Raw genomic sequence first — 26,477 nt, 5'->3', positions numbered from 1 at the left:
AACGTTTTGATGTCGGAACCGGAAAAATCCCCTCTTGAAGTAACAGGTCTTGTACCGCCCCAAACAGATCCTGTAAGGGGTCCAGGGACAGACGCAAGTTGGAAGGAAAGAACCTTGCCGGGGGGGGGGGGGGTAAGAGCGAAACTCGATCTTGTAGCCTGGACCGTACCACTTTGTGGACCCACTTGTCTTGTACCAGGGAAGTCCACGGGTCCACCAGCGAAGACGGGGGAGGGCGCAACTTCATGCTGAAGGAGCCTTGTCCCTGAGGAATGAAAAAGAGTTCTTATGAGCCGAGAAGGATGGCCCACGTCTACAACGAGGGTCCTTGCCCTTAGTAGCCTGCGGAAGAAAGGTACTCTTTCCCACTGTGAGACCCTTAATGATGTCATCCAGGGTAGCTCCAAACAGGCGATCTCCTTGAAAAGGAAGATCAGTCAAGGCCTTCTTAGAAGTCTGGTCTGCAGACCAGAATTTGAGGCAAAAAATAAGCCGAAGGACCACTGCTGAAATAGAGAGCCTAGCAACTAGGGGAGCCGCATCCAAAGGGGCATAACAGATAAACTGCAGCCCCTGGACCCACTGGTCTGCCACCTCAGTAAAGACAGGGGGAGCTACTCCCCCTCCAAGTTACAGCATAAACGCTTAGCCCACTGAGTCAGAGTTTGCGACACCAGTGTAATGGTAAGTACCGGCCTCAGTGCCAAACCAGCCAGGGTGTACATATTGCGGGCCACAGCCTCCATCTTCCTGTCAGCCGAGTCCATAAAAGCGGGGTCTCTTCAACCAGAATCATGTTTGCTTTGTTCAATCAGGGGACCAGAGGGTCCACCCCCGGTGGAACAGCCCACTTTTTAAGAAGGGACTCCTCGTAGGGGTACCGCAAAGCAAATCGCTTAGGGACCACAAGGGGACATTTTGACCGCACCAACTCTTTAGCAACAATTCTGTCAAAATAGGCGGAAAAGGGAAACACCTTTGCCATTCTGGATGGCTTTTGAGTGCCAAAGGGAACCGACGCCTCCGTTGCAGCTTCAGTTGCGCCTTCCGTTTTTAAAGTCTCACGCACAGATACAATCAGTGCATCCACCAGCGCCTTTTCGTGCGCGGTTGCAGAAGTGGAGGAATCATCCTCACTATCTGAAAACTCAGGGCGCATGGTCGCAGACCCAGCAGAGTGTCCCACATCCGCGGTGGCTGATTCAGATTCAGGATCTGATGAGACAGATGAGGCAGGGGGTACTTTTTGCTATCCCGTTGCTCAAAAACCACCTCCACCCAGGACACAAAGAACTCCAGGACCGCCGTCAGTGCATCGATGGATGGTTGGGTCCCAGAGGGCCCTGCCACCCCTGAGAGGGGATCAGGTGGGGAAATGTGCTCCAAAGACACCATGAGTCAATAGGGACCCCACAACAAAAGGTGTAAAAACACAGCTAAGGGACACCCCTATGCTCCAGCAGCACCACTCAGTCGCCAGTAACAGAGCACCTAATCGATCCTCAGAAGAGAGGGAGAAGACCCCACCAGAAAACGGAACAGGCAGGAAGAGTAGCTTTCACCAGGTACAGCTCCCCCACAGCCGATCGCCCAGTCGCTGGCGACGCACCCCTCCGCCAGCACAGCACCATGCCCCCACCCCAGGCGGTGGACCAGGCCGACCCAGGGCCCCACTGTAAAGGAGGGGGGGCGGATGGGGACAATATGGCCCACAGGGACCAATGAGGGGGGTGCCTACCAGGAAGTAGGGGAACCCAGGGGTCTAACCATCCCATGGAGGGGCCCACGTCCACCCCAAAACCCTCCAGAGGGAGAGGGGGGGATAGCCACTTACCATACCAGGAACCAGGTTCACACCGCTCCAGACAGAACCTCCTCTCCTTTGAAATGGGGGGCTTAAACTCGAAGGCCAGCCCCGTCCGGTGGGGCCATGTCACAGCCCACCTAGCGCGGAGCTGAGGTCTGTGCGCGCTCGCTGGACAGACTGGGGTCATCACTGGATCTAGATTATCCCGCAATGAGAGGGAGTATGCCCCCTGGGACTGCCAATAGGTGTAGCCAGGCTTTTTTTCTGCCTAGTGTCCTACTCCTGTAGGGGGCAGTATAACCCAAAGGTTAAGAATATCTGGAGCGGTGTCCATCAATGAACGAAAGAGAAACTTCTTTTATGTTGTCATTATGGGGTATTCTTTGTAGAATTTTGAGGAAAATAATTAATTTAATCTATTTTGGAATAAGGCTGTAACATAACAAAATGTGGAAAAAGCAAAGCGCTATGAATACTTCACAGATGCACTGTATATGACCGTGTAGACTTCTATATGTCTGTAAAAACAAGTAATGATGGATACTGCTTGATGTTCATATGGAACATGTAATGCTATAAACATAGTAAATTAATGATAAAAAAAAGATTATACTTCACTAAAAAATGCTATAAAAATCCTCACTCACCTGATCCTTCTCTTTAGCTGAAGGCTGTCATGGATGATTCTCTTTATAAACTCCAACTCTCCCCCCTCTGCCATAATCTCAGTAATGCCACCCGTATTCACAGAACTTGGAGGGGGGCGGCGAGGGTTTCGTGAGTTCACTCCCTGTGAGGACAGCGGAGGATATCAATGTAGGAACACAGCTCTTCAAACAGCATAACTGTTACCATGGTTATAGTAATCATTTCAGGATACAAGGCCGCAGGCAAGCTGTCAGTTGCAGGACTTATCAGAATCTGTAACCTTACATGACTCCAAAAATCAGATACCTACTGCATACAACTCATCAAATGTGTGTTATACTACAGCACACCTATGAGCATTTAACATCTATAATTCCTACAATACTGAACTTATGACTGGTAAAAGGCAATACCTTTATATTACAGTAGAACTTTAGTCAGTAAATGAAGTCCTGCTAGATCACTACAGGCTGGCCCCTTTTGCAGGTATAGCAATGTAAAACATTAGAAATAAGTGTCTGCCGAACCATATGCTCTTTAGATACCTACAGGTTCGACATGTCTTCCAAACACAATTTGCTACTGAAGTGCCACGGATTGAATCCATCCCAGTCCTAGAGATAATCAAGAGTACTGACCCTAAAAATTGGATTTTTGTAAAAACTTACCTTAAAATCCTTTTCTCCGAGTCCTCTGACAGACGCAGCTCTCAATGCTTCTTCCCTAATGGTTTATGCGCCATCTACAGGAGTAGACTAGGCAGTGAAAAGTTTTCCCTCGACACACGCCTATAGAGGCTGTCCCTTACAACATAACCCCAGACACACTGTGCTCTCAAATCAGTTTCGTAGCAAGCAGTTTAAGACACAACCAACTCCAAAATTGAGGGGCAGGAGCTGCGTCTGTCAGAGGACTTCGAGAAAAGGATTTTACGGTAAGTTTTTACAAAAATCCAATTTTCTCTTACGTCCTCTGACAGACGCAGCTCTCAATGCTTATTCACTAATGGGACATCCCAAAGCAGCGTAGGTATGAGGGGTGGGAAGAACGCAGCCAAAACAGGTAACGTATACCCCAGGCCAACTGGGCAACAAAAGAGCTCAACTCAAAACAACAGGAGCTCTTCCCGAAGACAAAAAGTCACCCCCAAAAGAAAAGAAAACCAAGTCTCTCTTTCAAACAGCAGCCTGCAAAACGTTTGCGCCCAAAGGAAGCATCCGAGGATGCCAACAAATCAATCTGGTAGGATTTTGTAGACGAGTGTACAGACGACCGAGTCACTGCTTTACACACCTGAGCAACAGAAGCCTGATGGCGAAAGGCCCAAGAGGCACTCAGCGCTCAAGTAGAATGCACTCACACAGAGAAAGGAGGAACCTGACCCTTCAATGAATAGGTCTGAACAATGGATTGTCCGAGCCATGTCGATAAGGTCGCAGCAGACGCAGCCGAACCCTTACGAGATCCCACAGGAAGGACAAACAGAGAATCAGATGTCCATAAAGACTCTGTGGCTGACAGGTAGACCCCGATTGTCCGAACAACAGACAGCGAATAAGGCAAATTCCTTGGGATGCATGGGTGTAGCACAGAGCGAAGGTAAAAAACAATATCTACCAAGTACGGTGATAGCCTTCCTAGCCCTCAACAATGTAGGAATCACCGATACAGAGAGACCTCTGTCTCTCAACGTCTGGCCTTCAACAGCCAAGCCATTACAAGCCAGCGAACGTAAAGTAGGATGGAAGCTTGGCCCTAGAGACAGCAGATTCCCTGTCAGAGGTAGCCGCCAGGGAGGCTCGACGAACATCTTTACCAGGTCTGCGTACCAAGACCTGCGAGGCCAGACTGGGGCCACCAGGAAAAACTGACCTTGTTCCACGCCAACCTGCGGAGGACCCTGGACAAGAGCTGTACCGGAGGAAAGGCAGAAAACATCCGACAGTGGTTCCAAGGCACTACCAACGTGAATAGATCCACCTCCGGAGTCCCCCATCAGGCACACAGAAGGCAACAAAAACTTCTAGATGCCCCCTGATCCAGAACCTGACGCCGCGGGTAATCCGCCTGCCAAATTTTCCACACCTGGAATGTGAACAGCGGAGAGAGCCGGAACATGTGCCTCAGCCCAATTCAGGATCCCGGCCACTTCCCTGGATGCCCCGGGCACCCTTGGCACCCCCCTGATTTATTAGGCAACAGCCGTGGCATTGTAAGATGGAACCCGAACCGGAAGGTCTTGCAGCCGAAGTGTCCAATGGAGCAGGCAGTATTTGATCGCCCTGAGCTCTGGGACAGTCAGCGGTAAGGACGATTCCTCCGTCGACCACGTTCCCCGGACACAAAGGATGTCCAGTTCTCCAACCCAGCCCGACAGGCTGGCATCCATGGCAACCACTTTCCACAACAGCAGAAAAAAAGGCCTACCCTGGCTCAGAGCGGGCGACAGAAGCCACCAGGAGAGCTCTGACCACGTTTGACGGCTGAGACAAATCATCCTGTCCAAAGACTGTGGGTCTGTGGCCTACTTGACAAGAATCTATCTGTAGAGGCCTTGTGTCAAATAGAGTGAATGGAACCGCCCGAAGGTCGACACCATCAGCCCCAAGGACCCCATACACGTCCGCAGGGAGGAGAGATCCATGTCCATCAGCAACCTGATCTCGCCCTGCAAGGTCTGAAGTATGTCCTCTGGGAGAAAGACCCTGAGAGGCCTGAGAGGAGACCAGGATCATGCCCAGGTAGCGCAGACGCACAGACGGAGTCAGCAGCGCAAACTTCTGAAAGTCGATGGTCCAACCGAACTCCTGAAGCGTTTGGACCGTGAACGCCAGATTGCTCGACGGGGTGACATGAGAGCTTGCCCTTAACAGTAGATTGTCCAGATAACCAAGGATCGGATCATAATCCCCGTTTTGCATAGCAAAGCCAGCCCCACGGCCAAAACCTTGGTGAAGACCCTGGGTTTCTGTCCTGCACAATCACTCCCTGTGCAAGGAGGTCCTGTACCGCCTCCCCGGGATCCTTCAATTGATCCGGAAATAGATGGAGACATGGGGGAAAGAACCCGTCTGCTTGGCGAGACCAAAATTCGGTCTCATACCCTGTACGAATCAGTTTGTGAACACGTGTGTCCAGAACCAGAGACGGCCAGGGTTCTGGAAAGCAACGCAGACGTCCCCCCACCCCCGAATCGGGTGAGGGCATCCCTTCTTGCCGAGGAGGATTCGTCCGCCGACCTGGACTGGCTAGTCTCGGGCTTACCCGACCAAGCCTCCTTGTTCCCTCAGGAGGCTCTGAACGGATTACCTTTCCCTTGCGCCCCTCAGGGACAAAAAGGCCGCCTGTGAGCCGTGAAGGAAGGCCCCGCTTACTGCGAGGTGCCTTACCTTTTAAGGATTGGGGGAGAAAAGTACTCTTACCCCCCCCCCGTTAGGCCCTTGATTAACTCAACCAAGGACTCACCAGGCGCTCACCCAAAAAGGGGAGATCAGTTAAGGCCTTCTTAGAAGCCTGGTCTGCCGACCAGCTCTTTAGCCACACCATGCGGTGTATGGCAATCCCCACCGCAGACAATGGCAGCCAGGGGAGCCATGTCCAGGGCCGTATCACACAGGTACACTATGGCCTAGGCCATCTGATCCGTAAGCTCAATCAGAGTCGGAGGAACTGACTCAGCATTCAAGTTACACCCAAGCACCTTGTCCCATTCCGTAACAGTCTGAGAAACCAGGACGGACGCGAACACAGGTTTTAGGATCGAGCCCGCCAACAAGTGCAGTTGGCAGGAAAGGGATTCCATTCGCCTGTCCACCGGGTCTTTAAACACCGGGGAGTCTTCAACAGGAACCACAGTAGATTTATTCAACCCGGGAGACAGTGTGATCGACCTTAGGTGACACTGTCCAACGATTAGAGACTGAGTCTGCAAAGGGGGAACGGCGCTGAAAGCGATTGGGCACCACCAGCACATACTTGATGCGCCGCCATTGCTCATTCACGATACAGTAATCCCCCGCTCCATCGCGGTTCAGTTTTTGCGGTCCCGGTAATTCACGTTTTTTTATGTAATGTTATTTTACTATATAAATCATTAAAAATGAAATATTTTTGTGTTTTCCATAGCTCTTGCTATGTCCCTTAGTATCTTTTATGTGTTTAAATGAGTTTCTATTGTTTTAAAAGTGTGTTTAAAGACCTTAAAATGCTTTTACATGTACAGTGACAGTAAAAAAAACATGCCTACAATGCATTTTAATAGGGTTTTTCTATTTCGCGGAATTTCACTTTTCGCGGCTGGGCCCGGAACGTAACCCCCGGAATGGAGGGAGGTTTACTGTATAGTGAAAATCCTCGGGACAAGGAAAAACCTGACCTGACCTCTGGGCTTTGCGGGAGCCGAAAAACGACCTGCTTTCCTGACTGTGTGGGCTCATCCTCTAGTTGCAATGTTTCCCTTACTGAACGAATTAGTTCTTTCACCAGAGCGCGTTCCTGCGCTGCATTTGAGGAGGACTCATCCTCCTCACCATCTGACTGGGAGGACAGGGATCCCTCAGGGATGGGATTGTCCATGGCAACCACAGCAGGCTCTGAATCAGAAGACTGAGAAGGAATCGGCCGTTTTTGGGTAGTTACTTGGGTTATTACAAGATACACCTTTGACGCCAGAGTTTCTAGGGCAGCGTGTGTGTCTGTGTTTTTATGTTGTCTGTGTTAATTGGTTGTCTGTCCGGGTCCTCATTGGTCTGAATCATCTGCCATATGCATGGTCCATGATTCATAATTTTGTATTGTAATTCACTTTTATTCACCAATAAAGATTTTTTCAATTTTCTAAATTATAACCAGAGTTGAGCCTCCTTTTATGCAACCTTTCTGAGGTTATATCCCTCTATTTCCTCATCCCCCTTTCATCCTCCTCACCATCCGACTGGGAGGACAGGGATCCCTCAGGAATGGGATTGTCCATGGCAACCACAGCAGGCTCTGAATCAGAAGACTGAGAAGGAATCGGCCGTTTTTGGGTAGTTACTTGTGTTATTACAAGATACACCTTTGACGCCAGAGTTTCTAGGGCTGCAGACAGAGACAGGAGGGATGGCGATCCGGATGGCCCGGACGCACAAATAAAACCAGAGAGCGAATTTTTACCTCGGGACTCCATTTGCAAGAAAAGTAAAAAATTTGTACACTGGCCCTTTAAATCGCGATCGCAGTCCACATCGCTATACCGCGCTAAATCCAGTGTCCCCTTTAAGATTATATGTGCCCTGGCAGAAGCAAAGTGTGCCCGAGGAATGCCCAAAGGACTAACACCCCTTACTGTACTAGCACCCTGAGAAGCAGTCTTCAGCAAGAGAAACTTCTGGGAGGAAGTGACAAAAACATCACTAGAGGCTGAACCCAACTGTGTAGTCTCAGGCTACACCAAAATGGTGCCAATAGAAAGCATAGGAAGCAAAGGGAAAATGGCCGCTGCCCATACACAGTGCGGCTTGTGCCCACACTTAAAATGGCGGCCGAAAACGACGCCAAAGCACTCATGAGGCTGAGGGAAATTGGCTGCTGCCCTTACACACACAGCAGAGTTAAGGGGTGTTGGCGCTCAGGGGTAGTGCAGTGAAGATTACTGCTGCGGGTGTAGGTTAGTGTCAGAGTATATAAACAAGACACAATAAATCCCCAAAGTGTACAAGGAAGGGGATTAAAAGTCCATGTGCAAGTCCCTGGAAAAGGAAGGCATTAAAGGACTATCCTGAAGTCCAATAGGGAAGGGGAGGGTCCATGATGGTTCCAGGGATGGATGGAGAAACACTCAGGGCAAGCTGTCCAGTGGAGTGAAGTCGATTCTGTGTATGGAAATAGGAAGAGAGGAGAGTGCCTCTGAGTGTGGTAAACGTTTTAATGTGGCAATAAAAACATAGTAACTCACATGGAGGTTAGGGAATTAGCATATGGAGATGTCAGGCTCCGGGAAGGTGGTATAGCGGTCCGCAGTGTTCAGGCAAAGTCCGGCAGGTCCGGGGAGACTGAAGAGAGCCCGCTCTGTCGTCTTTTCCGGGTGGACGAGCGGGGACGCTGTGCGGCGGCGTCTGACGTCACGGACAGGAAGAAGGGCAGGAATGGAAAGCTGGGCTCCTTCCTGCCCTTCTTCCTGTCCATGATGTCAGACGCCGCCGGCCGCCGCACAGCATCCCCACTCGTCCACCCGGAAGACGACAGAGCGGGCTCTCTTCAGTCTCCCCAGACCTGCCGGACACCGCCTGAACACTGCGTGAGTTACTATGTTTTTATTGCCACATTAAAACGTTTACCACATTCAGAGGCGCTTTCCTCTCTTCCTATGCCCTTACACACAGCGGCCTATGCCCACACCCAAAATGGTGGGCGAAAACGGCACCCAGTGCTCAGAAAACCCAGGAATGAGGCCACCGCGGGAATCCCCCTAAAAGGACCCCCCAGAAAAAGGTAACATCCTCAATACCCCCCCCCCCCCAGGCGTCAGACGCCTCTATATAGCCCCCAGCGGGAGGGGGGATCTTTCAGAGACAACGTAGCCCTGTTATCCCCAGGAGTGGGCCCACATCACCCCCCAAAGGTCTGGCTCAGGGACACGGGGGACATTGCATCACTCACCATACCATGGATCGGGGGGGCTCCACTCTGAAACAGCTTGCTTCCAGCCAAAAAGGGGACCACTGTGACTCAGGGCGTTCAAGGTCAATGCGTCCCGGCGAAGCATCCGCTCGCAGGCTCGTCCCCATCCACCGGGGCTCTGTCGTGGCTAGGCCTGGGTGGACCACAACCTGCTCACGCTCGTTGGCCAGGCTGGGAGACCATAAGGATCTAGATTATCCAGTGTGAAACCCCAGCCCGGCTGTCGCTTGTAGTTCACCAGGAGAATCCCCCTGACACTAGCTAGCGATAGTGAGTAAAGAGAAATAAACATAAACATACTCAAAAGAAAATAAAAACTGAGACGGAAGTCCCAGCAGGGAACCTAGGTCCTACTCCTAAACTAGGCAGCAAGACACTGATTTGAGAGCACAGTGTGTGTCTGGGGTTATGTTGTAAGGGACAGCCCCTATAGGCGTGTCGAGTGAAAACTTTTCACTGCCTAGTCTACTCCAGTAGATGGCGCATAAACCATTAGTGAAGAGGCATTGAGAGCTGTGTCTGTCAGAGGACGTAAGAGAAAGCTTAATTTCCATATTATATGCCGCGCTGCACCTTCCCTCCTCCTCCTTAAATGCTTATGCTCTCAAGACACGTTGGGAGACTGATGTTGGTGGTTTGGAGGATTAGGAGTGGAGTGAAGCCCTAGACGCTTGTAAAACCAGTCTCCCCGAGGTTATCAGACCGTCTCGCTCAACTGTACATCCTCCACCGCTCCTATCTTACATCTCCCATGCTTGCAAAATACAAAAGCAACCAATTTACTCTCTGCCCCATGTGTAAATAAGACCAAGGTACCTTTTTCCACGTAATTTGGCACTGCTCGAAGATTCAGGGCTAGTGGAAACAAGTCGTGACGTTCCTCCATGACAACATGGGGTCCCCCCTAACACTACTCCCCAAGCCATGCCTTTTGGGGATCTTCCTGGATGTAGATCTGGATAGATTCACTAAGCTATTCTTACATGAAATGTTATTTATAGCCAGGAAACATATTGCTAGACAATGGCTGCAAGATCGTCCTCCTGAACTGAATGTCTGACTTCGGGAGATAAACAACATCTTACCCTACCACAGATTATTATATAAACACACAGAGGCTGCCCTTCCAAGTTCAACAAGATTTGGGATAGATGGTTGCAGGCCCGGAGACGTGTGCTTAACTATGACTCTTCATGTTGAGCTTCATATCTCACACTAAGGCTGGTATGGAATTTCCAATGTATTCATGGTGTGTAAATTTCTGCTTTGATATTTTTTTGGTTCTAACATATGTCTCTTCTACTGTTTATGGTATACTTGGGTTATTGCACCCTATGTCACTTTACACTTTTGAATAATCGTCAGAATTTTCTCTGTTCACCAACTTATTGCATATTGTATACTTTTATGTGTTTCTACTATGACCAATTTGTAATAAAATTACCATTTTGAATTTAAAAAAATAAGGGTCTATACTGTTTAAAATCTAGCACTACACTGTTTCAGCACCTTGCTCTGCACATGCTTCAGTTGCTCTCCATTTTAGGCACTGCCAAGTTTGCAGAAGCTGATCTGCTAACAGCCTTAAAGCGGAATGAAACCCTCCTATCCTTTACAGCCAATGAAGATGCTTCTGTTTGATCTGCATCTGCCAAGGTGCTGCACTTGTGATCAGTTATGACACCAGCCATTTGATGGTTTGACAATTTGGTTGAGGACACAAGAAAATGTGACAGTTAGCAATTTCCGGGTCAACGCAATTTCCGGTTCCAGGCCTTTCGTGACGTCATTTCCGGTAGCGGTGGAACGCACGCCGGAGCCAAGGGAGCCCGCTGCACACCATAATCCCAGAGATCTACCGATTCATGACATTCACCGCCTGTACTTATCATATTAAATGTGAGTTTTTTTCTTGGATGTTTTAATACTTATTGTAGCAATATTACGCTATTTGGGTTTCTCCTTTCCTTATGGTCAAAACCTGCCGGGAGCCAATAGGAGACATTTAGTGGTCGCAGCCAGGATTTAAAGATCATTACCCGGATTGTATGCCGGACTCTGCTTGAGTGACCCTTAAACTATAAGGTCTGGGGGTCCACTCAGTCCGGTAAGTGGAAGAACCTAGGGGAGAGGATATAGTCACCCTGTCACCACACCATTGCAGCATGCTATTGCACCTGATTTCCAGCACCTGAGCACTTTACCCTTCAGCAACCTTCACTGGCTACCTGCTGAAGCACTTAATAAGTTGGACTGATATATTTTTTTGGACTGTCATTATTAATTAATTATTTATTACCAACATTATTTATGAACTCTACGTATTTATTCACTTCACGGGGTGTCTTAATTGTATTATAGAGTTTGATATATGTCATTATTTATACTTATATATATTCAGTCACGTTGAGCACTTTATTGTCTACTACACCAAATCTGCGCTGTTTGTTTTGCATTAACATTTATAAAATCCTTTTGATTTCCCGCACAGCAGCACTTTTGGAGGCACCTTACATATCACTATAGCGCAGCATTAACCCTTCGTTTCACACAGTTAGCAATACCGGCATTCCAGTAAGTTAGAGACCATAAAATGAATGGTTTTAGTTCCACTTTATGATTTACTGCTGGGGCTCTGGGCTTCAGCAAAATGGTGGCCTCCGGCAAGAAGAAACTGGAGCAACGCTGGAGGCTATTTTTAGCACACACTAATTTTGGTAGCATAATTATTAATGTAGAATGTTTGTTCCTTGCTAAAGAACAATATTTTTTTTATCAAGCTATGAATAAAGTTTTAATTTTAACTTCCACTTACTGCTCTAGATGTGTCCCAGAGTTAGTGTCTAAGAAATAAGAGCTAGACCCATCCTTGATGCGAATGCACAAGGATGTTAGCGATCCATCACACCCATGTCCCATTTTTAAAGTAAGGAATAGTCAGTGTAGCACATTACATCAATTCTCCATTTAGATGTACTAAAATAACTAGAAACCACACAATGAATCTCCAGTTTTTCAGGAAAAGGGCCACCTGCTTCAGGTATACATTTAAAGAATGTATTTTCATGTGAAGTGTGCTAATACATCCAGTGCACATGCTGACATATTTACCAATTACTGCCAACCTAAAGATTTTATTTACACTACAATCACATTAGACTTCATTATAATAGGAAACATGATAGTTCACAGGATATTTTGTTTTACTCCCTTTCTCTCATTCCAAACACTTTTGTAATCCATCCTTGTGATTTGTGGGGATCCCTGTGGGCTCTCTGTTATGTGATAGGTGGATGTTTGTCCACCCTTAGGATGTGGTCTGTGGTGGACAGGCAGTGTATTTGCAGCCCAACTTTTGCAAACATTTGTATTCAACTACTATTTATATGTTGTTAGACTATGGACTATGTAATATGACATTGTGTTGGTACTATTTTTGTGATTAAGACATGGCATACCCGTTTTACCCCCTGTAGAAGGTGTTTCTCTGAAACGCGTTGGCTTTAGTTCCGATGTTTTTTACTAAAATTCCAGCCATAAAGGGCATTCTATAATTCTACATTAAGGACACATAAGAATAATACCAGGGATGACTAATATTCAGCGGATTACTGATGAATAGAAAAAAAAAAAAGACAAATGGGTAGACAGACAAAATAGACATTACACAATAACTGGAGATTATCATACCTGAGCTTCCATCTGGTTGGCAAAAAACGGAGGATTGCACATACAAAAATCATACAGGATACCCGATTCTTCTTTTAGCGCATCCATTAGAAGGGTTTTCTGGGGGACTTTAACCACTACAAAAAAAGATTTAAAAAACATTATTAATAAATATGTATTGCAAGGAAGATGAAGGTTATAGAATCAAAAGTGACAGAATCTCTGCCATTTTGATTAAACGCCACCACCACAGTCTATTTACTAAAACCACTGCTCAGATTGAGAGTGGGATTGTGAAAGTGAGGTAATTAATTTCTTTTTTAATTAAAATAATAAACATGTTACACTCATCTGCCCTATGCAATAGTATTGCACTGAGCGCCCCCAAACCAACTCTTCTGGGTTCCCTGGCTGGCAATCTTTGCTCATCCTCTTTTCTGTGTACCCCTGTATCAATTGCCTTGCTATGGGGGCACACATGCATGCTTGCTCTCAAGCTGTTTGTTTCTATTAAGCCGCACTCCATAGACAAACACAGTGTGGCTTGGCCCTGCCCCCTTTTCCTCCTTACAGCATTAAATTGACAGCAGCAGGAGCCAATGGCTTCCCCTGCTGCCTAAATCCCTGTGTAAAGAGGAAGAGAGGAAAGAAAAGATCCAGCCATGCAGCGCTGGATCGATTGAGAACTTGGGTAAGTATTTAGGGAGGTGAGGAGGACAGCAAGCCCTGAAACATTTTCTGCAGGCACATATTAGATATATGAAGTTTTGGGTTAACTAACGCTTTAATGCAGTCAATGCACTTTAGTGCTACCTGTACAGCAGCATTCTTAAAAGGCACATGTTACAATGTTTCCCTAGCCACCCCTCCCATCAGAAACACCCTCACCCTAACCCAATCACTATGCTCCCCTTTCTTGCCAATTTAGCCTCCACCTCAATCATATCCTAATTACATTATCCGACAAAACTGTTCTCGTACATAGCGTCCGCTGACATAGCTTCCACAATTCTTCCATGCATTTACTGCCTACTGTTTGCCATACCCTGCACACTCTCCTGCACATGCTAACCACCATCACACCTTCCACATTCTTCTCTTGCATATACAGCCCACTGTCATACCCTTCACTCTCCTCTCCTGCACATTGTTTGTCATACCCTTCACTCTCCTCACTTGCACATACTGCCCATTGTCATGCCCACCACATTCCTCTCCTGCACATACTACCAACTGTGCCATTCCCTCTGCACTCCTCATTAGCCATCTGTCAGACTCATCACACCTTTCCTGCTGCAGATACTGCCCACTCTTCGTCATAGAATCGTGACTCCCCTACTGCAAGCTGTCATACCCTCCATACTGCTCTCCCACACATACAAATCACCATCATACCTTGCACACTATTTTCCTGCACATACTGCCCACCATCATAACAACCACACTGCTCACTTAAACATACTGTTGTCTGACAGACTTTTTTATGACTCTCCTGTACATATTGCATGCTAAAACACTTATCACCATTCTTTTCATTAAATTACAATGTAATTCAAAGTTCTTTTTGTCATACAAGTTAAAGAAGAACTAAACCCTCCTCTCCTTTACAGCCAAGGAAGCTGCCATTTTAGCCTCGGTTTGCCATGGTGCTGCACACATGATCAGTTATGGCACCACTCACTTAACATTTCAGGTGAGAGCATAAGCACTTCTGATATTGATTACAGACTGCCTTGGATGTAACCCGTTTTGGGAAACTGTTAAATCAATGAGTAGTTCCGCTTATTTTTCTCTTCTTAAGACTCCTACTATGTGACTTTATCCTGGCTAAAACAACCCAACTTCTGTTCTGTTCTAATACTGCTTTACTTTTTCAGTGCCGTTTGCACTGTATTTTGTATTTTAGTGTTCTGTCAAAAACAAAGAAAAGCACAGTCTACTGTATTTTTATCAGAAAAAAGGAAAGGAAAGATGACAAAAATTGTAAAAAGACAAAAAGCAGGACACTGAGCTGACATCCATTTACTCCATCAGAGCTCTATAATAACAGTAGAAGCATTAATTATACATGTAAACTCAAAGAAGAGAAGAATAGAACCGTTTTGTGGAGCGTCACCAGGGACTCCATCTGATGGAGCTTTGGGGCAGGGAGCTGTTTCAGGTTGATACGTACTTAAATGAACAATGACAAATTTGATTTCCTTTCTGTTAATAGAGCACAGTTTAACCTTATGTGTGGTCCCTTCTGCTTTGTCATCTCTGAACTCCCATGTGATGGCTGTTATGTGATGGCAAAGAGCCAGTCCTATCAAAGGACAGATGTGTGTCCATATCTGCCTCACTTTACTCCTGAAAATCTGATCAGCCCAATCCTAATGTCTGTGTGAGCATTTTTTATTTGCTAATTTTTTCCTTTTTTTTTTTTTATTCTTTTGGACTGTCATTTAGTGCAGCAGTTAGAACTGCCCTTCAATGCCACCGGAAGAAAAAAAAAAAAAAAGACCCATGTTGTCATCTTACTGGCTAGAAGAAACGTGAAAATAGACTGAACATTTTTAGAGGAAAATTTACTTTTTTTTTTTTTCTTTTATATCTAAAGGAGTTCAATTAACACATCTGTCTTTGTGCCTACTGTGTGATTTTCACAAGTGATGGTCAGATATTTTATGGGTTATGGAATAGAAAATAGGCCACTACTTTACCTAATTTCCACACTGGGTTTTACTGCTACTGGCTCAGATATAGATTCAGATAATACTGGCAAGCACAGCTGTTTAGTTAAAAGAGCAGCCGGCTCTGTTATATAGCCAATTCCGGAATGTCGATATCTGATTGCTTTACCAATATGGGTTATTTTTTATATATACACATTCTTGCATGGCTTAGGTTTTATTTTATATTTTACATAAAGTAAGGACAAAATTAGCTGGGAAAAAGTGCTAATAACCTTACACACGTTATGTACTGTATTTTGTTTTGTTTAACCACTTAAGCCCCGGAAGATTTTACCCCCCTTTCTGACCAGGGGGTATTTTGCGATTCGGCACTGCGTGACTTTAACAGACAATTGCGCGGTCGTGCGACACTGTACCTAAACGAATTTGACGTCCTTTTTTAGAGCTTTCTTTTGGTGGTATTTGATCACCTGTGCGATTTTTTGATCATGCACTATAATCAAAAAAAGAGCGACAATTTTGCAAAAATAACAATATTTTTCACATTTTGTTATACGAAATTCCCCCCAAAAAATGTAAAAATCCAATTTTTTTTAAATTTTTGGCCAATTTGTTTACTGCTACCTATGTTTGGTAAAAAAAAAATCACAATAAGCGTATTTTGATTGGTTTGCGCAAAAGTTATTGCGTTTACTAACTAAGGGAAAGATTTCTGTCATTTTTGGTGTTTTTTTTTTTTTTTAAATAATGGCGGCGATCTGCGATTTTTTTTGCGGGACTGCGACATTGCGGTGGACAGATCGGACCCTTGACTGACATTTTTGACACTTTTGGGGGTACCAGTGACATTACTACAGTAATCAGTGCTATACATATGCAATGTTACTGTAAAAATGACACTGGCAGGGGCAGGGTTAACTTTATTAGAGATGCAGTGACTATGTGTGTCCCTAGGGGCGTGCTTCTTACTGTGCAGGGATGTGGCTGTGTGTGTGTAACAGCACAGATCAACGGTCCTACATAGCAGGACCGTTAGATCAGTACTTTTACACAGGGGAGAATGACAGGCGGCTTTGTTTACATCAGCCGCCTGCCTTTCTCCCTTCACAGCGGACGATCGCAAGTGACTGGCGGACATCGAGTCTGCCGGTCACACGCACGGAGGTGTCCGTGAACGAGCCGAGGCGCGCTTCCGGCGGCGTGCACTCACCCGCTATTGGCTCCCAGGCTAGGGACATACCGGTACGTCACTTTGCCTGGCCGGGGCTGACCGCCGCAGTATATGTACTTGCGGAGGTCGGCATCCGGTTAAAACGGAAATGACAGAAATACTTTTAATTGATTTTTTTTCATGCATTTCCCAGAGGCTTTAGTCATTCCCAGAGGCTTTAGTCATTTTAATCATTTTTGGGCGGAGTCGCAACGTCATTACGTCACTTCCGGTTTCGGAGCCTGGGCCGTGGAACGCGGAAGCTTCCCGGCCGTCGCCGCTGATCTTAGACAGCCTAAACATGAGTTTTTTGCTCTCTTTGTTCCACGCTACAGATTGTATACCACATCATAGGGCCCTTTTCTTCTATTTGAGGGATTCAAAGCTACGTCCATTCGCTGGAGAACCCCGGAAATAACCACCTACAGCATTACAGGTCGTATATCAGGGGTGACATCTAGTGGACACATAAAGGAATTGCAACCCCATTTTATATTTTAACTTATCTCAATTTATTTTCGTTCACTCTTCACTAAGTGGCAACAAAATACGCCACACACAGCACGGATATTATTGCACAGATATTATTTATATCCGCTTGTTTATTTGTGTATTCAATATAATTTACTGAAGCTAAAAACAGTTTTCAATAATAAATTGCTCCCTTTGGAATTCACTGTTTTATATTTATTTGAGTATATATACAGCACAACACTTGCACTTTATCAGATTGCACCTCTTGGGTCCAGGATAAACAATTAGTTTTCCTTGTCACTTCAGAAGTCACTAGTGCACTTTACTTTGGACCCAACGTGTCATGGTACAATTTTAATTTGCTAGCACTTTATTTAAAGCTGGCACTTATATAGCACTTATCACTTTAAAGGTAGCGCGGTTGCAACCTCCTTTTATTTATTTCACTCTTTAACCCCTTGTGGGTTCGGTTGTTGGCAGCTTACACCTTTCCAGTTGTTCAGGATTTCTTACTCCATAGCGCTGGTCACCCTTATCTTCTTTAGTCATTTGGATTTGTCCATTGTTGGACAAGCTCACATAGTCTGTAGTAGCTGGGAAGCAGTCTTAAAAGTAGAAGTACAGCCAAAGCTCGTTTGGCTGTACTTCTCCTGTGGATCATAGGAGTGCAGTTCGTTCTGCACTCCTGAGACCCGTTTTCAGCAGACAGCAGCCCATTGGCTGATGTTAGAGGGCCAGTCCAGGTTCAGGCAAGATCACGACCATATGGGCTGCTGAGAGCCTGAGCCAGCCGCTCCTGCCCCCTCCACAGCCCAGCACTCCTGTGAGCGCAGGGGGCAGAGAGCTGTGAGAACAGAGCGATCATTGGTGTCTGATTGATTGGTTCTCAGTGTTAGAGCTGGCAAGGGACAGATTCAACATCGGAGTGATGCTGCATCCACCCTGGTAAGTATGATTAAAAATTGATTTATGCTGTTTATTGACTGACACAGCTCCTGATCTTCTTAATCATTGAGTTATTCTGCCCCCTACAGGAGTAGGACACTAGGCAGAAAAAAAGAATGACTACGCCTATGAGCAGTCCCGGGGGGTATACTCCCCCTTTCTGCTATAGGTACTAGGTAGTAGTAAAAGATAGTTTTGTGTCCTGTGTCCGAAGAATTACAACTCCACAGAGGGGTGGGTGTTGTCACCGTCAATGAAGATCAGAGAAATAGATTTTTCCAGCTTGGAGCAGCAACCTCTGCATTTGCTGTACAAGTAGGATGCGAAAGCTCTCTCAATAGCTAGAAATTACCACTTGTTTAAAAAGAATAATATATTTGCAAGATGGTTTGTCCCTGAAAGGGAATCACACATTATCTGTACTGTTTTTTAAAAAACTAATAATGATTTTACTCATAGTCAAATAAATATTTACTTTAAAAGGAATTTTGGTTACATTTTTTTACTGGTATATTAGTACAAACCCAATTCCCAAAAAGTTGGGACACTGTACAAATTATGAGTAAAAAAGGAATGATCTAATTTACAAATCTGATAAACTTATATTTTTTTCACAATATAATATAGATAACATATCAAATGTTGAAAGTGAGACATTTTGAAATGTCATGCCAAATATTGGCTCATTTTAAATTTCATGAGAGCTACACATTCCAAAAAAGTTGGGACAGGTAGCAATAGGAGGCCGGAAAAGTTAAATGTACATATAAGGAACAGCTTATTCTGTCAATTGGCAACATGATTGGGTATAAAAAGAGCCTCTCAGAGTGGCAGTGTCTCTCAGAAGTCAAGATGGGCAGAGGATCACCAATTCCCCCAATGCTGCGGCTAAAAATAGTGGAGCAATATCAGAAAGGAGTTTCTCAGAGAAAAATTGCAAAGAGTTTGAAGTTATCATCTACAGTGAATAATATCATCCAAAGATTCAGAGAATCTGGAACAATCTCTGTGCATAAGGGTCAAGGCCGAAAAACCATATTGGATGCCCGTGATCTTCGGGCCCTTAGACGGCAATGCATCACATACAGGAATGCTACTGTAATGGGAATCACAAAATGGGCTCAGGAATACTTCCAGAAAACATTGTCGGTGAACACAATCCACCGTGCCATTCGCCGTTGCCAGCTAAAACTCTATAGGCCAAAAAAGAAGCCAAATCTAAACACGATCCAGAAGCGCAGGCGGTTTCTTTTGGCCAAGGCTCATTTAAAATGGACTGTGGCAAAGTGATAATCTTGTCCTAATACAAGAGTCACGTGTATTTATACTTGTTGGTAGGCTTTGTGTATTTCTTCCAGATCTGTGCAGTAATCAAGTGTGAAACCTGTGCAGGAGCTGACCTCTGCCATAGATACTCAGTTTTTTATGCCTAGGCAGGAGTAAGGACCTAGTTCCTTGCTGGGATCTTTGGTCCTGGCCATTTATTTTTTTCTTTTAGATAGATTTTTTTTTCTGGTTTTTCCCTGCAAGATCTACAATCAACTGCCGTTTGATCACGGGGGGGGATGGGGATGGGAGGGGGGACATTGGGAGACATGGGGGCAGAGGTGACAACTGGTGGAGGGCAGGAGGATGAAAAATAGGGAGGGCACAGTACAGGGGGTCAGGAGGGCACAGTGCAGGGGGGTAGGAGGGCACAGTGCAAGGGGGTAAGAGGGCACAGTACAGGAGTCACTGCTGGCAGAGCTCTGTTTCCCATCCCTGCATTATACACAGCCTGAAAACTGACAGAGCTCCTGCTCCCCACACAGCACACACTGGAGCTGAAATCCAATTTCCTTACAGCTACAATGTGCACAGTGCATAGCTTGCTACTGGTTGCAGTTCCAACCTGTAACATTCCATGGTAGGAGCGGAGTTGCAGTAGCTAGCTATACACTATGCATATTAGCTGTAGGGGAATGGAATGGGGAGGAGGAGCTCTTAGTGCCATGCAGGGATGGAAGACTGCCGGCAAGCATCAGGGGTGGTGGAGGGCTTGGAAGGGGGGAGCCCAATCCTCCCCAATAACCCCCTAGATCGGGGCATGATCTTACCTCTGCTACATGTGCTGGAGCTGGAGTTGTACAGCTCCAATCCCCGCCGGCTCTCCTCTCTATGCCCTACACTGCACTACAGTTCGAACCCACATAGGCAGTGCCCAAGTTGGCCTGTGCATCAAGACTGCCCTGGAGCAAAGGAGACAGCCCAGCCGGCCAGAGGGGAGGAGGAGGTATTTCTCTCCCAATGCTCAAAATAGGTTCCCCCTCGTTCCCTCATACCCCAAGTCAAGGACAATGCCCTGGTAAGCTAAAATTGGGTATTAGTGTTGCACTGCCCTTAAGGTGCTAAATAGAATATAATATCTTGATTAGTGCAAAATCACATAAAAATAAATGATAATTATCATAATAACTAAAGTGCAAAAAACATCTGCAAAGTGCACCGTGCAGTTGTGCAATCACAGGTATAACAAACTCATATGAAAAATATAATCGAAGTGTAAATCTTATTAATAGACAAAAAAAGTGTTGCAGACCTACTGTATTTTCTGGCGTATAAGACTACTTTTGAACCTCCAAAAAATCCTCCAAAAATGGGGAGTCGTCTTATACGCCGAGTATAATATCTCCAAGGTACCCTAACTAGAAGTATTACCGGTAGATGTAATCTCTCAAGACGCTGGCTGTGTGGGAATCCTGTACCGGAATACCGTATGAACCGTAGTATTGAATGCAAAGCCTGCTCGCATTGGCGGAGTAACATCAGCCCGCCTCTCTGACTCCGCCAATCCGAGCAGGTTTTGCATTAAATAATCGAATACATCGCTCTCCGTGATTGGCTCAGCGTCTTGAGATTACATCTACCGGTAATACTTATACTTAGGGTACCTTGGAGATATTATGAGAGATTACATGTATTACAGTACTTGGGGTACCTTAGAGATCTATGAGAAATCTGATGTTTTTCAATGGTGTTGCCTTGCTTCGGAAAGGAGGTAGTCTTATACGGCGAGTATAGCCCAAAACCTATGTCTTAAACGCCAGAAAATACGGTAAATGAACCTAACCTAAATGAACATTCAGGTGTATCCCTTCACGCATGTAGGTTTTTCCTATGTGGTGCTCTTCTTCATCTACATGCCACCACTGTGCTCTCTAGCCTCTCACCTCAATACTTGGAATAAGCCTGTAGTATCAAATCACCCTTGGAGAAGCCATGTAGCTTGTTCACCACTAGGTGTCCTCTGTCCTTTTATCTCCAATGCTATATTAGCCCTGTTGCTGGCTGGAACTCTAAGGGGTCACTCAAGCCACTTCCCACCATATGTTGCAGGATAGAAGTACAAAAGGTACTCATAGTGCAGTATATATAAAAATGTATTGAACAATTGCAGCAAAAAACTCACATTTTAGCTAAAAAGCATCCGGCGGCTGCTACCGAGCATCCTGCTTGTAAGCTAGTACATCACTTCCAGTAACCTCCGCTTACGTCCATTTTTTGCCCATATTTGGGCGTAAGCGGAGGTTACTTGCACTTTAATTATGATGATTATCATTTATTTTTATGTGATTTTGCACTAACCAAGATATTATATTCTATTTAGCACTTTAGGGCAGAGCACAACTAATACCCATTATTTGCACATTTTAACAGCTGAGGATAAGCGTTAACGTTTTTGCAGCAGTCCCTACTGGTTGTTTATTTTAGGTATTGGTTTTTACATTGTCATTTATTCACATACACCTTTAATATGTCATTTATTCACATACACCTTTAATATACAATATCTCACAGAAGCGAGTACACCCCTCACATTTTTCAAATATTTTATTCCATTTTTTCATGCGACGACACTGAAGAAATGACACTTTGCGACAATGTAAAGTAGTGAGTGTATGAGTGCACAGCTTGTGTAACAGTGTAAATTTGCGGTCCCCTCAAAATAACTCACCACACGGCCATTAATGCCTAAACCGCTGGCAACAAAAGTGAGTACACCCCTAAGTGAACATGACCAAATTGGGCCCAATTAGCTATTTCCCCTCCCCGATTTTAACTTAGGGGTGCACTCACTTTTGTTGCCAGTGGTTTAGGCAATAATGGCTGTGTGTTGATTTTGAGGGGACAGTAAATTTACACTGTTATACAAGCTGCACACTCACTACTTTACATTGTAACAAAGTGTCATTTCTTCAGTGTTGTCACATGAAAAGATATAGTACAATATTTACAAAAATGTGAGGGGTGTACTCACTTTTGTGAGATACTGTGTATATATATATATATATATATATATATATATATATATATATATATATATATATATATATATATATATATATATATATACACACACATACATATACACACACACACACACACATCGCACGAGAGTTTACGCCCCGGTTAGCTAGCTGCTGCAGGTGTGCATTTCATGACAATACAATCAATTTGTGTTTTGTAAATCAGTTATAGATAGGCAAATGTCTCCCTAAGAAAAATGGGTAGCCAAATATCAACCTATCAGCTGGACCCACCACAGTTTCTTGTGGGACTGACCCAACAGACTAATTCCCCATTCACGCCTGAGTATTCGTAGCTTGATATTCGAAGCACGTCAACCACCAAGATGAAGAATCCCATTATTCTCAATAGGCCTATTCATACCTAAATGTTGTGTGACTTGTCATGAGCTTTAGTGGGGCAGAACTGCATGTTTTTAGCCCCATTGACTTTAATGGGAGCCCCTAAAATTGATACAAAAGCATTTTAAAATTTAGCTCACCATACGACTGTAAACACTAGCACTGCGAAGGCGCACGTGCCTAGGGGAGACTCTGCAGACACCGCTGCCCACTTCACATTGACCCAGCAGACCCCAGACAAGGCTGTTAGCCATGATGAAATGTGCCCCGAAGACCAGCAGCAGGGCTCCCTGAATTTTGGGTAATTTAGCCGGTACACCAGGGACCGTGTTCAGCCTAAACCCACACGCATGGCCAGAGAGACACCCCTTTAGAACAGCCAGGTAGAGGAACACACCTAGGTCCTATACATCGGAAGAACAAAGAGAAAAGCAGAGGGTTCAGGTAGGCTCAAATTTATGAGTTAGGTCCTGGAAGCATGAGGGGGGGTTGCTATACCCAGCTGTGCCAACATGGAGCCATCAGGGAAAATTAGTTTTTACCCACCCATGTATATCATAAAAAGCCTGGTAATCCTAAATTTCTTGTGCATTTTAATAGCACACATCAATCATGACAGATGTTACAATAGCTGACCCAGCCACAGTTATCAATAGGTTATCTGCAACCCAGGCAAAGTGCCCTGTTTGACTATACAAGCAGACGTGTGCGATTCGGCTTTCACTTATTTTATTAATTCACTGACATCTTCAGTCGTCATCCAGACATATTTCATACATAGACTCTCTAAGGCTCCATGCATTCTAGAAGCTAAAAATGTTTTTAAAAAATGCCAGAAAAACGCTGGATGAAAAACACTCATAATAGCATTTTTTAGCAGCAGTTAGGAGCCTTAAGGATTTTTTTTTCTACCAGCAAATCAATCCCAACAGGTATAATAAAGCTTACCTGTAGGTAAAAGGAATAGCTCTCTTAAACATTCACCGTTTAGGAGATATTCTTGCAAGCAGCAGTCGGTGATGTTACCAGCATATGGGCTCTGAAGGAACGGTATAACCATGCAATTTCTTTTAGAGCTGTGCGCCGTGGCCGAGACTTCCATGCACATGCGCTGGAGTGATGTGACCAAGCAGTAGCTGGAAAAACTGGATTTTGTCTTATTGTAAAATCCTTTTCTCTTCTGCTCTCTCTTCAGGTGTAAGACCAGGTGAAAACAATTTTGTCTATGCCCCTGAGGCAGTCCCAGGGGGTATACCATCATTTCCTTCTATAGGACTTCAGTTTGTAACAAGGAGTGTCAGAAGAATACATAACTCAACCCAACAGAGGGGCAAGTGCTGTGTCCGTCAGTGAACCTCAGAGAAAGGGATTTAACGGTAAGACAAAAATCCAGTTTACTCTTTCGTTCACTGACAGATACAGCTCCATGTCTTCTTAGACCCTTGGGATGTCCCAAACCAGTGTCAATATGAGGAAAAACACAGCAATACATATAATTCACAACGAGGGCTAAACATAGCAAACCGGGTAAAAAAGAGGAGCTCAACCAGGAACAACTGGAGCTCACCACCAGGAAAAAAAATACACCCTCAAGAGGCCAAACGCAGCATTCAAAGATGCAAGTACATCCATTATATAAAACTTTGTGAATGTGTGTACAACGACCAGGAGGCTCCAAGCTCCCTCGCAGAATGTGCCTTGACAGGGAAAGGAGGAACCTGACCCTTAATGGAAAAGGCCTGCACCACCATCTGCCTGATCCATCTGGAAATAGTCGCAGCAGATGCGGCCTGCCACTTTACAAGGTCCATCTGTAAGAACAAACAAAGAATTGGATTTCCGAAACGACTCAGCCGCCGCCAGGTACACCCTAATTTCCCAAACTACATCCAGGGAGTGTAGAGCAATTTCTTTAGGGTGTTTCGGCTTAGGACATAAAGACGGCAACACAATATCTTCATTCAAATTAAACCCTGCGACAACCTTAGGAAGGAACACCTGACAGGGTCTTAAACACCCCTTTGTCCCTGTGAACCACCAGGTAAGATGACTGACAGGACAACGCAGGCCAACTCTAACACCCAAAGCGCAGAAGTAATAGCGACCAAAAGGCTGCCTTCTGCGACAGAGTGAGCAGAGGAAGTTCACAAATATTTTCAAAAGGAGGCTTTGAAGTTCCGACAGTACCAAATTAAGATCCCACAGAGGTACCGGGGATCGCACCGGAGAAGCCAGATGGCTAACCTCCTGCACAAAAGTGTGAGCCAAGGACTTCCCTGCCAAGGGCCTTTGGAAAAATATGGCCAAGGCAGAAATCCAGCCCTTGAAGTTGCCCAGAGCCAAACGTTGATCTACATCTAGTTGAAGAAACTCCAACAGGCGAGGCACAGAAAGAGAAAACGGGGAGAAACCCCCCCCCCCCCCGAGACTCACACCAAGTAATGTATGCATTCCAAATTTGATGGAAACCTTTCTAGAAGTAGATTTCCTAGCTTAACAGTGAAGGAATCACTGTCTCAGACAGCCCTCTGTCCTTCAGCACCTGGCTTTCAATAGCCAGGCCGTTAAAGCCAGCGACTGTAAAGCAGGATGAAAGATTGGTCCCTGAGACAGAAGATCTTCAGACAGAGGAAGTTTCCAAGGAACTTCTGCTACCAGCGTTACCAGGCCTGCGTGCCAAGACTGGTGAGACCAGTCTGGCACCACCAGAATGACTGGAATCCCTTGCACCTCGATTCTGCTTAGCAGTCTCGACAGAAGTTGTATTGGAGAAAAAGTGTAAATCAGACAATACTGACCCCAGGGGGCTACCAGGGCGTCTGTGGGTCGGCCAGAGGATCCCGAGACCTTGACACGAACCTCTGCACCTTCCTGTTGAGACGGGAGGCCAACAGGTCCACATTGGGAGTCCCCTACCGGAGACACAGTTGATGAAACACATCCGGATGGAACCTGATCACCTGAATTTCCAGGATGCTGATCGACAGACTGGACTCCTCTCTAGTCCAAACACCTTGAGCCGAGTATACTCCCAAGACACCTCCCCACCCAGACAGATTGGCATCAGTGGAAATCATTGTCCAATACAGGGGAAGAAAGGACTTCCCCAGGCGAAGCACCGGAGAGCAATGCCACCATATCAGAGACCCTTTCATAACCCGGCTCAACAGGATCAGATTGTCCAGCGATTGAGGATCCTTGTTCCATTTGGCAAAAATCTCTCTTTGCAGAGGTCTGGTATGGAACTGAGCAAACGTAACAGCCATGAAGTTGGAGACCATCAGACCCAGCACTTGATGGTTGGACAACAGGAGCCGAATCGCATCCTGCAACTTCAGTAGTTTCGCCTGTGGAAGAAACACCTGGGCCAAGGCTAAATCCAGCGTAAGGCCTAAGTATTCCAGTTTGGTGGACGAAGTCAAAGCCGATTTCTGAAAATTCAGTGTCCATCCGAACTCTTGTAGAGTTTGCACAGTAATATCCAAATCGACTTCTAGAGCTTATGAAGACTCTGCATGCAGAAGCAGATCGTCTAGGTAGCCTAGTACCGCGATCCCGTTCTGCTGGAGAAAGGCCAACACTTTTGTGAACACCCGAGGAGCTGAAGCGAGACCAAAGGGTAACGCCACAATTTGATATTGCTCCTCGCCCACGGCAAGAAAAACGCTAGTGCCCGACATATGATATATGAAGGTAAGGGT

General features: G+C 45.6%; 1 protein-coding gene across 1 annotated transcript in view; it reads right to left on the bottom strand.

Moving 5' to 3' along the window:
- METTL16 (methyltransferase 16, RNA N6-adenosine) overlaps positions 1-26,477 on the bottom strand; it is a 197,993-nt gene that overhangs the window by 85,342 nt on the left and 86,174 nt on the right. Inside the window, exons 5-6 of the mRNA XM_082247010.1 lie at positions 12,806-12,921; positions 2,455-2,597 (exon numbers count right to left, since the gene is read on the bottom strand). Coding sequence (XP_082103136.1) covers positions 2,455-2,597; positions 12,806-12,921 — 259 coding nt within the window. The remainder of the gene's footprint in view (positions 1-2,454; positions 2,598-12,805; positions 12,922-26,477) is intronic.

This window comes from Pelophylax lessonae (assembly GCF_965119305.1).
Source record: "Pelophylax lessonae genome assembly, chromosome: 2".
In the NCBI taxonomy this organism is placed as follows: domain Eukaryota; kingdom Metazoa; phylum Chordata; class Amphibia; order Anura; family Ranidae; genus Pelophylax; species Pelophylax lessonae.
This window is presented reverse-complemented; position numbering and strand designations above follow the sequence as displayed.